The 14,817-nt window shown below is 31.1% G+C and overlaps 1 protein-coding gene across 1 annotated transcript in view; it reads left to right on the forward strand.

Annotated features, from left to right (window-relative positions):
* Positions 1–2,573: 2,573 nt before the first annotated feature.
* LOC118196967 (cellular tumor antigen p53-like) overlaps positions 2,574–14,817 on the forward strand; it is a 63,362-nt gene continuing 51,118 nt past the window's right edge. Inside the window, exons 1-3 of the mRNA XM_085816762.1 lie at positions 2,574–4,511; positions 14,267–14,352; positions 14,436–14,514. Of these exons, the coding sequence (XP_085672888.1) occupies positions 4,440–4,511; positions 14,267–14,352; positions 14,436–14,514 (237 nt within the window). The 5' untranslated portion in view covers positions 2,574–4,439. The remainder of the gene's footprint in view (positions 4,512–14,266; positions 14,353–14,435; positions 14,515–14,817) is intronic.

Raw genomic sequence — 14,817 nt, forward strand, 5'->3', positions numbered from 1 at the left:
TTTCCCCCCCTTTCATTACACTCAGAAATTTTTTATGGTCCGAATTTTATAAATTACTAAAATAAATATTCCACTTTAATTTTGATAAGTAAATGATGATATAATCAAATAAATGATTGTTTTGCAATGTTATTATAGTTTTGAAAATCACTGCCTGAAATGGTCATTAAATTTAAAAAAAAAAAGTTATCAGATCTTGTTTAATTTTACTTATTTATTTCAAAACATCACGCACTATCAATCTTATTTAATTTTACGTTATTTGTACGCAAAATTAAAATCATAAATTTTGTGCCTAGAGTTTTTACCGTTTCACCAAAGTAAAGATGTTTGTACAAGAATTATGCGTGAAAAAAATGCGCGAAATGCAGTAAAAAGTGCTTTAATGAGGTATATTAAATCCTATTTGGAAAAAACTGTGGCTTTCATAATCTCACCACTATACAACGTATCACATTTAATAATTAAAAAAGAGTTATGTGATACAAACGCCATAGGTTTTAGTGTTAAAGTAAACCAGATCGTCCCTACTCTTTCTTGCCGACATGTCGGTAACGCGCGTCCCGCCCACTGGGTTAGTCTATCTCTTATAAGGTCCATGGGAGAAATGTGTTTGTCTCATATGTAACTCAAGTGTGGCACTACCAAAAAAGGCAAACGTCGAAAGACATTTTAAAACCATGCACTTAGAATACGCTACAGACTTTCCAATCAGCAGTGAACTTCGAAAAGTGCATGAATTAAAGTCGAATTTACATTTACAGCAATCGTTATTTACGAGACCAGGTACCAAACTAAAGCAGTAACATTGGCGTCGTTTAAAATTACAGAAGTTTTGATTAAGCGAAAAACACCATTCGAAGATGGAGAATTGATAAAAGAAGCTTTCTGTAAAGCGGGAGAAGGGCTTTTCCACGATTAAAAAACAAATCTGAAATAATATCGTCAAGAAATAATATTTCTTTGTCGCGTAACACTGTGATGCGACGGACTGAAGCTATGAATAATAATTTGGAGGATTTATTAAATGACGATTTAAAAGCTTGTAAGTTCCTATCACTTCAATTTGATGAATCCACGGATATTAGTGACATTGCACAGTTATGTATTTTTGTGAGAATGGTTTTCGAAGATATGACTTCAAAAGAAGAGTTATTAACTATAATTCCATTGAAAGGACAAACGGGAGGCTAAGATATCTACAATTCATTTAAAAAATTTATTGATAAGACCGGATTTCCGATATAATCAATACAATCTTGGTCTCTATTACAACAGATAGAGTTCCAGCAATGGTCGGGAATCGAATTAGTTTTATTGCCTTGTGCAATAATGATGGGGAAATTCCCAGTTTTACCAGCTATCATTGCATTATCCATCAACAGGTATTGTGTTCAAAAATACTAAAGTCTAATGATCTAATGCAAAGTGCTTTTAAAATCGTCAGTTCAATTCGTTCAAGAAGTCTTCAGAGACGACAATTTCGGGCGCTTTTGGAAGAAATTGAATCAGAGTACGGAGATCTCTTATTGCACACAGACGTGAGGTGGCTAAGCCGTGGTGCTTTTTTAAAAAGATTTCGTATTCTGTTACCAGAAATAAAAAATTTTCTACAAATGAAAGAAGAACACATTACTGAATTGGAAGATGAGAAATGGCTCATGAAACTAGCTTTTCTCTGCAATATCAGTGCAAAACTTAACGACTTAACCCTAAATCTACAAGGAAAGAATAAATGTTTAACAGACATGATGAGCGCGATTAAAACTTTCAAAGAAACGATAAAAAGGTATGCGTCTCAATTAAGAAAACATGAATTGAGAAACTTTAAAAACATGGAGGAAGAGTGCAACCATAATCCAAACCGAGACTTCGAAGATTTCGCCGAACACTTAGAGGTTTTGTTTGAAGAATTTGAAAGAAGATTCGCTGACTTAATTAGGTTGGAAGAAATACTCAATTTTATGATATTTCCATTTAATGAAAATGTCAACATTGATGGAGTATCTGAAAAAATAGGACATTTAATAGATACCACATCAGTCACGGTCGAGGAAGAAATTATTAAATTAAGATGGGATATATTTCTTAAATCCAGAGCATCTAGCGATACTGATTTTTGGAAATTAATTTCTGAGGAAAGGTTTCCAAATATTTACAAATTGATTTTGTATTTGAAATCATACTTTGGATCGACGTATCTTTGCGAATCTGCTTTTTCAACCATGAACGCCATAAAAACCAAACATCGGTCGCGTTTAACAGATGAATATTTAATTTCGTGTTTACGCATTGCAATAAGCTCGTACCAGCCACAATATGATAAACTTGTCTCAGATATACAGTGCCAAATTTCAGTTAAACGAAGTGAATAGAATGGTCAATTTTCGATATATGAATACTTTGATTATTTTCGTCAGTAAATTTTTATTTTATAAATATTAAGTTTTTTTTAGAAAAATTAGGTAATTTACCATTTTTTCTTATTACCGAAAATAAATATATAAACATGTACGTTACGTTAATTTAGCTGTGCCATTGGTAGACCACCTTCGATTTTTTAAATGTGGAGTAGACCACGGATCCCAAAAGTTTGGCCACCCCTGTTGTATAGCTTCTACGTGAGCAAAAATTAAATTTATTCTTTTATTTTAGTTGAATGGTAGTTGCTCGTTTGTATGTCTGGAGGGGGGGTTGATTTACTGAGATTACGACAAAACATACTAGGGTTATCTCTCTAAGGGGAGGAATGCTTTCGGGAAGAACTTTCTAAGGGAACCTGTCTCGTATAAATGCTACACATGGGGAAACCACGAAAGCGCCCTTTCAGGCCCTTTCCTTTTTTTTTTTTCTTTTTACACATGGGGAAACCACGAAAGCACCCATTTTTCGTGAAATTCACGAAAGCGCCTTTTCGCCTGGAATCGAATCCAGGTTGCAATCTACCAGTGTTCAGCGATTTTGCCGCTCGGCGCTGGTGACCCTGCTTGGAGAGAGGATTTTCATTATTAAATTTCAGCGGGAAAAAAAAAAAAAAAAAAAAAAAAAAAAAAACGTGTTTTGTGTTTTGTTCCAAAATTATTCAAGTACTTACCTTTCTAACTGTATAGTTTTTTATTGAAATAAGCCCAATGAATAAAAAAATTAAATTTTTTTGCATAAATACGTATTTAGTTTCAGAGCAAAAAGACTACCCAGTTATCGTATGGGCTGTAGTAGTCCCAGTTAGTCCAGAAATTTAGACTTGTTTTGTAAACTAAAGAGCTATGTTTTGTGACATTTAAGTTCGTAATAAGTGGTTTTGATGATTGATTGTATTTGTTTGTTTTGGCTAGGACTGTTAAGCATACTCTTTGTAACGTGATTTGAATATATAGTTCAGAATTTGCGTATGACAATAAGCAAAATGAAAATCTATTTACTTGTTTGTATATCTATAATTATTATTAACTAACTTTGCAGCAATTGCGCAAGTAATAATAACTTGTATTCGCACTAAATGGATTTAAGTTCATACAATATTTTTATTTATTTATTTATTGCTGTTTTGTAACAAAAGTTTTTGTTTATAAATTAGGATTCCGCTATATCTAAGGTCAACCATACTGAAATGAAAACAACACTGATGAAATGAATAAAAAAGGGAGTAAATACACGTAAAATTCAATTCAACAGCAATATCACAAAATATTTAAAAACAGCATTATCTTCAGAATTTCCGATAGACAGTCTTGTGTGTGTTTGAGATAATCCCCCCCCTCGTACAGTGTTGCCATTGCTCACTTTGAAATCGTTGAGTTTATTAATTAAAAATTCGTTAAAGTTTTACAAAATATGAAACAGATAATTAAACAAATTCGAAATTCAAAATTCGGGCTTCCATGTGCCCATGTTTGAGTGGATAATTACGTTATTCAAAATTTGATGGCTCTAGGTACCACCGTTTTTTTCACAGTGCGGGAAACATACATACATTCATGCAGATTCTTCATTATTTAATTTCTTTTAATATAATACAAGGCGATAATATGTGATGGCAACAATTTAAAAAGTGATACGCCGTCTATAGTGAACTGCTTCGAGAACTAAAAGCCCGGGCTTAAAAAAAAAAAAAAAAAAAAATACTAATTACGAACAAATTTCGAGAACTACACTGAGTTTTAGAGATGGCAAAAGCTGCGGTTTCGCTTTCGAAGCAGTTTTCGTTCGCAGCGTACCATGTTTAAACTTGTAGCTTTGCAATGAAAACAACTTGGCATTTCGTTCAGATAGCTCACAGCCCCGATAGCTGAAATGACGTTTTATCGCTTTGATGCGCGGCTGTTGACGCAATAGACAAGTCCGTTCTTGTTGCCTTCAGGAGAAGAGGGGAAGAGGATCAGGTCGCTTGCTCGCCTACCTCTCATAGCTGTTAGTTTCAGGTTTTGCTCTGACTTGACATGAAGCGGAAGACGCCCAGTTCTTTATTTTGCCAGTGTAAATCTTCTGCACGCTGCTGTAGCTGTTTATTAGTACGTATTTTAGCATTTTTTAAATAGTTATTTTTCTTATCTGTTATAAGAATAATATAATGTGTTATTATAATTTAAAATTATGGGATGAAAGAAGAAATTATTGTTAACTGTGAAGAATAATTTAAAATTTCTGCTTAGAAATTTGCCATTCTTTTAATTATAAATCACTAATTTTACATTAACATTTTAGCATCAATTATTAAAATAGTAAGAAATATGTATGTGTGCATATTTTTATTTGTCATTATTAACAACTGTTAACTGTCACAGCGATCGTTAGAATTTTAAGGAGTGGAATTGCATTATTTGAATTCTCACCCTTTTATTATTAAGCAGTTACAGGAGACTTATAAAGTTAACAATTTATTTTTTCTTTTTTTAATTTCACTACAATTAGGTCTACTTTTTAAAATATTTAAAAGATGATGGGTTATATAAGCAATGCATCTTTGCTTTGATAATAGGCCGTAAATGCATTTTTAAGTCTGAAATTATTAGATGCGTTACCGTTAAGACAAAAATATAAATTAGTATTAACTTTTAGATTGGTTTTTGAATTTTTAATGATATATTTTAAAAAAACAAAATACATTAGGGAGAGGAAAATTGAAAATAACTTTTAATAACAGCATTAATTGGGAACTAAAAAAAAATCTAACTAATTTAATAATTAACAGATATATTTATATCTTTATTTCTTTTGCAATTTTATTTATAAAAAACATTAATGAAACATTTCTGAATGAAAATTTTACAACTGTGTAAATTCGTTAGGCATCTTTTTTTTTTTTTTTTTTTTTTTTTTTTTTTTTTTTTTCAAATAATCGGTTTTTGACAAATTTGTATGCACGCAAAATAAACTTAAGTTAGGTAAATCAAAATATGTTAAAAAAATGCAACTTTCATTTTTTATAAACTAAATTTATGCAATTCCCTTTCTACTTTCTTTTACGCTGCGGAAAAAAAAGGGGAACAGTTCTACTATATCTGCCGTTCTACTGTGCCGATTGACGAAATTAAAATTGCGTTTTTCATGTCTCGAAAGCGCAACTTAGGATATATATTAGATTTATATATAGCATTATTCTAACATACGGATATTGACACAAAATCAGACTTTTTCTGAAATAACATTCCAACTTTTTCCATGCTTCGATTCTACGACTTGAATTATGCCATACTGCCAAGTTTTGTAAAAATCGCACGAGTAGTTTTTTAAAAATTAGCTGTCAAAATTTTAACTCCTCAGTATTAATTGAATTTGGCATATATTTATTAATATCCCTTTTTTATTAAACTTTTTTTATTCTTTCTTTTATATTTCGAAATTTAGGTTCATTCCAAATAAAATTCACCCATTTTTTTATCATGTATTTTAAAATTATTCTTATAAATTTTTCGAAAAACATTTTGTGTTATATAACCTGTAAAATTTTTACTATTGTCTTAAAATAGGTATATTTTTAAGCATACTTGCAAAAAATTAGTTTTTTTATTCAAAATTTTCTAAAGGGGCCCACCAACGGCCGAGCGGTAAAGTCGCTGAACGCTGGTAGTTCGGTTTGAGGCTCGAATCCCGCAAACGGGCTAGCTGCATGGGTATTTTCGTGGTTTTCCTCATGTGTAACGTGTATACGAGCCAGTTTCCCTTAGAAAGTCCTCCACGAAGGCATCCCTCCCCTTAGGCAGATAGCCCTAGTGTGCTTTGCCATAATTAAATACATCACACCAAAATTTTCTAAAATATACACGAATTTATATATTTTCGTGTTTTGAAATTTCGCTTTATTTTTTTTTTTTTTTATTTATTTATTTTTATTTTTTATTTTTATTTTTTTTCGAGCGATAATAACGCCAAATGTGGTTTATGGATTTTGTTACAGTGAATTGCCACAGCTATTTTTAACCTTAAATTTAAAATAAATTTTTACGGAGAATTAGTTATGTGAAATTTTCTCGGTCAGTGATGCGTAATAAATATTTATTAATACCATATGAAAAGCTATTTTTTAAAAATTTATTGATGATATTATTCAAATTTTTAACTTTTTCTAGTCCAAAGGGATTTGAGTCCCCGAAGGACTATTACTTACATTCTGGCATTTTGCGTCGGATTCCTATAAATGTCGGTTCACTTTTCAAACTTTGCCACAAAATGTTAGAATCGTGCATTATATTTGAACAAATTAAATAATGAAAAATCTGCATAAATGTATGTATATTTCTCGCATTGTGATGATATTTAATAAATAAAGGTAACACACAGAGCGGTAAAAAAACGCCTCTTTGGACGTAATTTAAAATCTAAAACATTTCAGATTTTTTTCTCCTACTTTCCTTATTTTAAATTTTCCGTTATAAGAGAATCCAAGTAATAACTATAAAACCTTTAGAAAAATTTTCCTTGTTTTCTCTGAACCAGCAAATTTTATATATTTTTTTTTTCTTTTTTTTTCTTTTTTAAATATATATTTGTAAGAGTAAATTTTTACCTTCGCCATGTAATCGTCTGATACTTTAGCTGCATTTAAATTGAATTGTCTAAAACTAAGAAAGTTCGTTTGAAAATTATTTTCACAATGTTTTTAAGCAAACAAGACGTTGACAGTTTAGTTCATGTGCCAGCTTTGAAAAAAATATATATAAATATAAATTTTTACATTAATTCTCTTTTTAGAAAGACTGTTTCAAGTAGCATTTTTCTCTCGTATTGTAGATTATATAAATAACATGTTCTTTAATATAGAAATTATTAGGCTTAAAAACTCTAAATAATATGATTTAGATTGTTTGAACCCAGGTCACTCGGTGGTACAGGATAAGCGCAGCTGGAGTGGTTTATTTCTTTTTCATTTAACAAAAATCTTTTAATTCAAATCTTGATCTGTTGGACTTTTCTTTAATTTTTATGTATTGTTAAAATTAAAATGACTAGAAAAGCTGTCTTCAGCTGAAACGCATTTGATGCACCTGATATTTTAAAAAGTTTGACAAGAATGCAAAATTTATGGAAGTGTAACAATCGAAAAATCTCAATTTTCTTGTGTCAGTACCGAAAACAAATGTAGAAGAAAAGAAGGAAATTAGGGCGAAAGAAGCAAAGTCATTCGTCGAGGAAGTTGGGTGTAAACACTTGGACGTGTACAGCAAATACTAGCAGCAATTGAGTTTGTGCTAACAGAAAAGACGAAAACGATATCATTTGCAGATTAAAGTGAAGAGCGACTGGTTTTCGACTATAGGGTTGTATAAATTTAAATTACGTCATAGAACATCATATCGTATTATAAACGGAGCATCCCCATGATTTCTCAGTCGAATTACTTGCAGATTCAGTGACGTATATGAATATCGCCTAAATACGTTTTCCCTCTTGATGAAACTAGTCTTTCCTTTCATCTCATGCCTTCAAAATGCCTAGTCTCTAAAGACTGATAAAGGCTCTGACCAAATACTGATGAAATGGATTCTTAAGTTACGGCAAAGCGGGGCTATCTGCCTAAATGGAGAGATGCCTAAGTTACGGCAAAGCAGAGCTATCTGCCTAAATGGAGAGATGCCTTCATGAAGAACTTTGTAAGGGAAACCAGCTTGTATACACGTTACACATGAGAAAAACCACGAAAACGCCCATGCAACCAGCCCGTTCGCTGGGATTCGAGCCCTGGACCCTACGAGTTTTCAGCGGCTTTACCGCTCGGCCGTTTATGGGTCCTTTTGAAATGGAACGCAATAAGTGTATTTAAAATTAATGTCAGAACTACCAAGATGTTTCGAAAAGTTGCATGCTTTTTAATATAGTTGCAGAATGCCTGAAGAAAAAGAATAAGCCATTGAGAAGAAAAAATTAATTTTTGCATAAAATTTAGTATTTTTTTACTTTAAAATTTTTGATAGTTGATTCTTGAGATTTCAAAAAAATAAAATATTTGACTAAAATATGAATAACATTTTAAGAAATTAAATGTAGGATGGTAAAATTGTGTAAAGCAATGGACATAATGATAAAACTGTTTAAAGCAATGTATGCAAGTCATCTTAAATTAAAATGCCGGATAAACATCTCTAATTTATATATCTTTTCTGAACGGAACAATGAAAGGCGTGTTAACTATGCTTTACTATATTTTCTCTTTTGACATATGTTGGGTATTTATAATGTCTTGGTAACTCATCCGTGAAACAAACTTGCATAAATAGCAGTCTTCATAACCTTACACATTTATATCTTACTAACAGTAAAAATAGTATCGCGGAAATTAAAAGAAATTTTTCTCAAATGTTTGTTTATCTCTTTATTGCCATTTAAATGTCCCTTTAAATGTCACAAAAAAGGTAAACAAGCTTATTCAAACGCTTATAACTTCTTTAAAAATAATTTTACATAAAAGCGTTTTTTTGTTGTCGATAGAGTTAAAACCGAAGAATATTATCATATGAAATTTTTATTTTCTAATTTTTGGTCGATTTTTGCTAAAATCATCGTCCACTGTCCCCTTAATATATGCAGTTTTCAAACGCTTCGTAGTCTGGGTCACAAAGTATTCTTCCGAAAGAAATGCAATTCAAATAAATAAAATCCAATACTGGAAAATTTATATTAATAAATATATTTAAAATGCGCAGTTCGAATTTCCGTTGAATGAATAGAAAATTTTAAAACAATTATCTGAAGAGACAATGCAACACAAACAATTAAAATAAAAGTCTAAAAATTTAAAAATTATCTAAAATAATAACCATGTCTAAAAAATATTGTAAAGGAAACTATTTAAAGAAAATATAAACGACGCACCTCTTATTTAAACTACGCAGTTTGAATGAGTAAAGAGAAATTTTTAAAACAGTTATTTGAAAGAAACCATGCAATTAAAACGAAATTCGAAAAAGAAAAAAATTATTTAAATTAATAACAATTAAAATTAAAAATATAATATAAAGAACATTACTAATTCAGAAGTCAAACAACAAAAATCAGCGTTAATTTACAAAATTTTCACAGGACTAGTTTCGATGGTTTTACCGAACCATCATCTTCAGCTGCAAAACCGCAAATGAATGAATTTTGCGGTTTTGCAGCTGAAGATGATGGTTCGGTAAAACCATCGAAACTAGTCCTGTGAAAATTTTGTAAATTAACGCTGATTTTTGTTGTTTGACTTCTGAATTAGTATTTATTCGGCGTGTTATTGTGTCTTAATAAAGAACATTATTTGAAAGAAAGAACGAAGTGATTTTTCCGCTCCCGCACAATGTAAAAAGGGAAAGGAAAATAGGTTGCCGTATATTAAGAAGTTCGTCGAGTGAACTATTCTTGGTGCAATCTGAAAAGATAGCGCCAAGATAATTTTTTTAATTTCTCCATAAATTTCGCACCAAATTTTACAAAATTTCATATTTAGCACTAATTTGAGTAGTAGAATCGAAATATGGAAAAAAAAAAAAAAATTGGCATGTTATTTCAGAAAAGCCCGATTTTGTGTCAAAATACCTATGTTAGAATAATGCTATATATAAATCTAATATATATATATCCTAAGTCGCGCTTTCGAGACATGAAAAACGCAGTTTGAATTTCGTCAATCGCCTTACCGAAATTAGCGTCAGAGTCGAACTTCAAGTATTCAGCGGTTTACCTTTTGGCTACTGATTTATCAGTTCTTGGTTTTGAAAAAGAATTAAAGACTACATAATTAACGTTAGTGAATTTGCAAGTAGAATTCTGAATCAATTTCAGTACCAAATTTAATCATAATATACCAATTTTAATTATAAATTTCTGATGCACATAAAATATGAAAACTTTTCGGTATTATTAAGAATGTATATTCAGAATTCGCCTTCGGTTTTTCCTTCCATGAGTTGACCATATTATATGCACTCTGAAAATTCGCAAGTGATTGATTCATTGCAACTACTATCTTTTTTCCTTTAAGCAGAAAGTCTTGAAAATCAGACGTGCTTTTGCCGTGAATCGAACTTGCCTATTTTTTTGTTATTAGCTGGTTGTACTGACTACTAAAATACCAAAGCATCTGAAGTATATGAGAGGGATTCCATGTGTCCTGTACTGTAGCTTCAATATATGTCTTCAATTCCTTTTAATTCCTTAATGTAAGGGAAAGGCGAAGCGATATGCTGTCGGCCACGTGTCAATGTCTGTCATATTTAAATTCAAACGCCAATGTAAAATCACTCGATATTTTAGTCGAGCAATATTACTCGACTACTATTACATTTAGTATATTACTCGAGCAGAAATCATGGAAAATTAACTCTGCTTTATTGAGAATCGAACCTGAGACTTTTCAGTTACTAAATGAATGTGCCAACTGCTACTTCCTAAGTACATGTGACAATAATATATTTAACTTCTTATAGATTTACTTTGTTAATCTCGTTTTTAGCGCCAAAACCCTTCTAATCTTCTCTCTTTAATTCAAAGTTCACCAGCGGCCTAGCAGTAAAGTCGCTAAAAGCTGGTAATTAGACTCAAGAAAATCTCAGAGAAAGGACGGACTGCATGGCATTTTTGTGGTTTTGTCTTTCTTTAACATAGATGTGAACCAGTTTTCCTTATAAAGTCCTCTACGAATGCGTCTCTTCCCATAGGCTTTTAATTCTCGAGTTGTTTTGCCTTAATCGATTAACGTAATGGATAAACTTACTTTTGGAAAACTGATTTAATTACAATTCAAAGAGGATGCAATCCAAAAAATCAGATTTGCAGTCTACTGATTTTCGTAGTGCTTTATAATAATACATAGGTCAGGTATCTGTTAAGTTTTAAGCAGTGCTTCTTCAGGGTTCGTACGGTCCTTAAGAGTCCTTAAAAGTCCTTAAGTTTTTTGGAATCGATTTTTGGTCCTTAAAAGTTCTTAATTTCGGCCAAAATCGGCAGAAGGTCCCTAATTTTAATAATCTGAAATTTCTGTCTGTTTTTACGACTGCCATTTTGAGTGTGAATTAGCATTTTGCAGCAATATTTTTGGCGATTCACTGACAAATATGGTTATTTTTTGAATAGGTGAATGGGTTCATGGGTTATAATTTGTTCCTATTTGTAATATAACTGGTAGGATACTCGAGTTTCTGACCAAAAAGTGAAACATAAGCATTTCGAAATTATTTCATTTTTTGTAATGAAGAGCTCTCAGACAACTTTCTGCTTTTGGGGATGTGATTTCTTTTATTAAATGGTTCTAAATTTGGCGAATTATCAACATTTTGGCGATTTTAAGATCGATTTCTATGGAAAATTTTTAATTCCGAAATCTGGGAGCCGACCAGCGGCCGAGCGGTAAAGACGCTGAACACTGGTAGTTCGGTCTGAGGTTCGAATCCCGCAAACGGGCTGACTGCATGGGTTTTTTAGTGGTTTTTCGCATGTGTAACGTGTATACGAGCCAGTTTCCCTTATAAAGTCCTCCACGAAGGCATCCCTCCCTTTAGGCAGATAGCCCTCGTGTGCTTTGCCACAATTAAAATAATCCAATCCGAAATCTGGGAAATTTTTGGCAACTTTTTTAGAACATTCTAACACTGATAAATTTCATTAAAATAATGGTAATGCATTGGAATAATATTTAAGAAACAACATTAAAATAAAGCCTTTTTATTTTTCACTGTCATATAATAAAGTTCCATTTTGGCCACATATTATATAATGTTTTGAATCTGAAAAATAAGCAAGGTATAATGCTATAAAGCACAATGTACGAAACAGTACATTGTACAAACTTAGCAAAAGCAAAATAGCTATGTAATTAATTAAAAACGTCTTTTTAATTTTTCCATGGTAAGAGTTTTTCCCATTTCTCAGAATGTTCAGAATTCTCAGAATATGCATCAGTTTTCTCTTTCTCTACTTTCCACTAGACACAAACATGGAAAATATCAAAAATGCTTTTAATCTTATCATATGGACAGGCAAATATAGAAAAGAATTTTTTTATTAATAAAGAAATTGAAAACTGACAATTCAAAAAATTCATCTAATATGTCTTAATGCATCATACACAGGGCTGGCGCTAGGCATTTTGCCACCTGTGTGCAATCTCTGTGGATCCTAAATTCTGCTGCCTGGTGCCTTTCTAAATTCTGCTTCCAATGCCTGCTCTAAATTCTAAAAGTTTTGCCATTTCTAGATTTTGTTGCTCGGTGTGTCACTAAATTCTAAAAATTATGCCACAGCAGCTCTGTGGCCAGACCTTATCATATGTATTTCATATTTCTTCTGAATGTTCGTATTATATTACTAAAGAAATAAAATTAGCAGCTTTTTCTATACATTCTAAGTGCATTTTGTCTTTCAGAATAACAGAAATCTTTAATTAAATCCAAAAATTATAAAGTGAAAAGGAAACGTATTGAAGAAACGAACTAAACTGACCTCCACTTGCTTCCTGTATTAGTTCCTATCAGCTCTGATAATTTCTGTTACCCCTGCTGACATTTGAGTATATTATGCGATAGAGTTATTGAACCATATTAAATTGAAATTAAATTGATCACTTGTCTTTGACCACTAGTCCATATTTTTAGTTTGAATTTGACTCTGCTTGTTTAATTACATCACCACGAGCTGTAATTGATTTTGTTAGCATATGAACATGCCTTTATGTTCTAAATTCTTTTTAAATAAGAAGCTTATTTAAACCTCTGATTTATAGTTACTTTCAGACGTAGCCATAATTTGTTTCACGTCTGTCTGGGGAGGGGGTGGTGGACTATTTAACTTTTACTAGATCAAGTAAACCCTCATAGGTAGTACATTATGGAGAGGTTGACAGTTAGGAGATAAAACAGGCTGAAACTAATGACAACATTGTTTTGCGTATTGAGACAAATTTCTAATTGTTAGAGGAGATGCTTAAGGAGAAGGAAATCGATATAAATTAGCCAAAATGTCTGGGCAGGCCTTCAAATTAAAAAGACGCATAATTATTATAATTATTTTGTTGAGTTTTGTTGCTACAAAACATAAATGTTTAATGTGTAATTATCGTAATATTGTTTAAAAATCAATGTCATAAATTGCATGTATTTTAAACTGTGAAATTTTATTAGATTGTGATATTAATAGGAGTTTTTTAAACAAATATTATTAAAAAATAAATTTAATTTGATAAATTCAATGTAAATCTATATGACTAAGGTTATCTAATATGAAATTTAATTACTTATAACTGAGTGCTTATTTTGTTTTGTAAAATAATAAAAATTCAAAGAAAATTCCTTCGAAAAGGAAGCCTTTAGCGTTGATGCATCAGATGCCGTTTCGGGAAATCAAATTAAATGTATATTTGAAAATAAATTTTGTTAAAGAAATTGCAGAAAATCTTAGGTATTTTTAAACATATATAAATTTGCAGAAAATTATACAGCTTATGAAAAGGTTAATTTATTGTAATCTCTATTTATTGCTATCTTTTCTGTATTTTCATTGAATATCACTTTATTTATTTATTTATTTATTTATTTTAATTTTTATTTATGTTCAGATATTCTTCTGTTAGAGTTTTCTTATCATTAATTTACGAATTTAAAGTGGCTTTTTCCGTTAGCAGTCTTCTTAATATTCGAGAGCTTCCCAGTTTAAGCAGTTCGCTTTAATTGAAAACAATATAATGTAAATCAACCCTGTATTTTTTTATAAATATATTTTAAAATATATTTTTTTAGTGAATCTTTAACCTTTTTTTTTGCACTAACTGTACTTATATATATATATCATTATCGTAAATTTGTAGGAACAAATTGGTATGCTTGCTGCATCTATTCAGGTGCCTCAGAATGTGTCAGCTGTAAGCCCCAAACCTTCTCCACTGCCAAGCTAGTAAGTAAAAAAAATTTTTTTTACAATAGATGACCAAAAGCTAATAATTGGTATATATTTTTGCTCTGTTCGTTTCATAACAGCAAAAACTGGCCTGGCAAATTTGGATTTGATGCAGCGTTTTCATATGAAGAAAGTGACCCGGACAGACTTGCTTGGAGCGTAAGTTTTCTACTTTGAATATTACTCTTTTTCTTTATTTTACCTATTGAAGGTAAATAACGAATGATTCGATTTCAAACTTAGTTTTAAACACAGATTTAGTTTTAAATCCAGATTGAGTACAGTATAAAAAATGGTACTTTTCCGTTTTACCGGCGCAAACGATAAAGTCGCCAATAATGGTACAACTGATGTCAAACGGAATATCTTCGCTGGTAACCTTTTACGCCTCATTTTCAAAACAAATCGCAGCCATTTCTTACCAGATTGATTGTTTCTTTCAGTACTGGCACACAATTACAT

Source organism: Stegodyphus dumicola, chromosome 5 (genome assembly GCF_044657685.1).
Source record: "Stegodyphus dumicola isolate Sdum_Otavi_A_Nest chromosome 5, ASM4465768v1".
NCBI lineage: Eukaryota > Metazoa > Arthropoda > Arachnida > Araneae > Eresidae > Stegodyphus > Stegodyphus dumicola.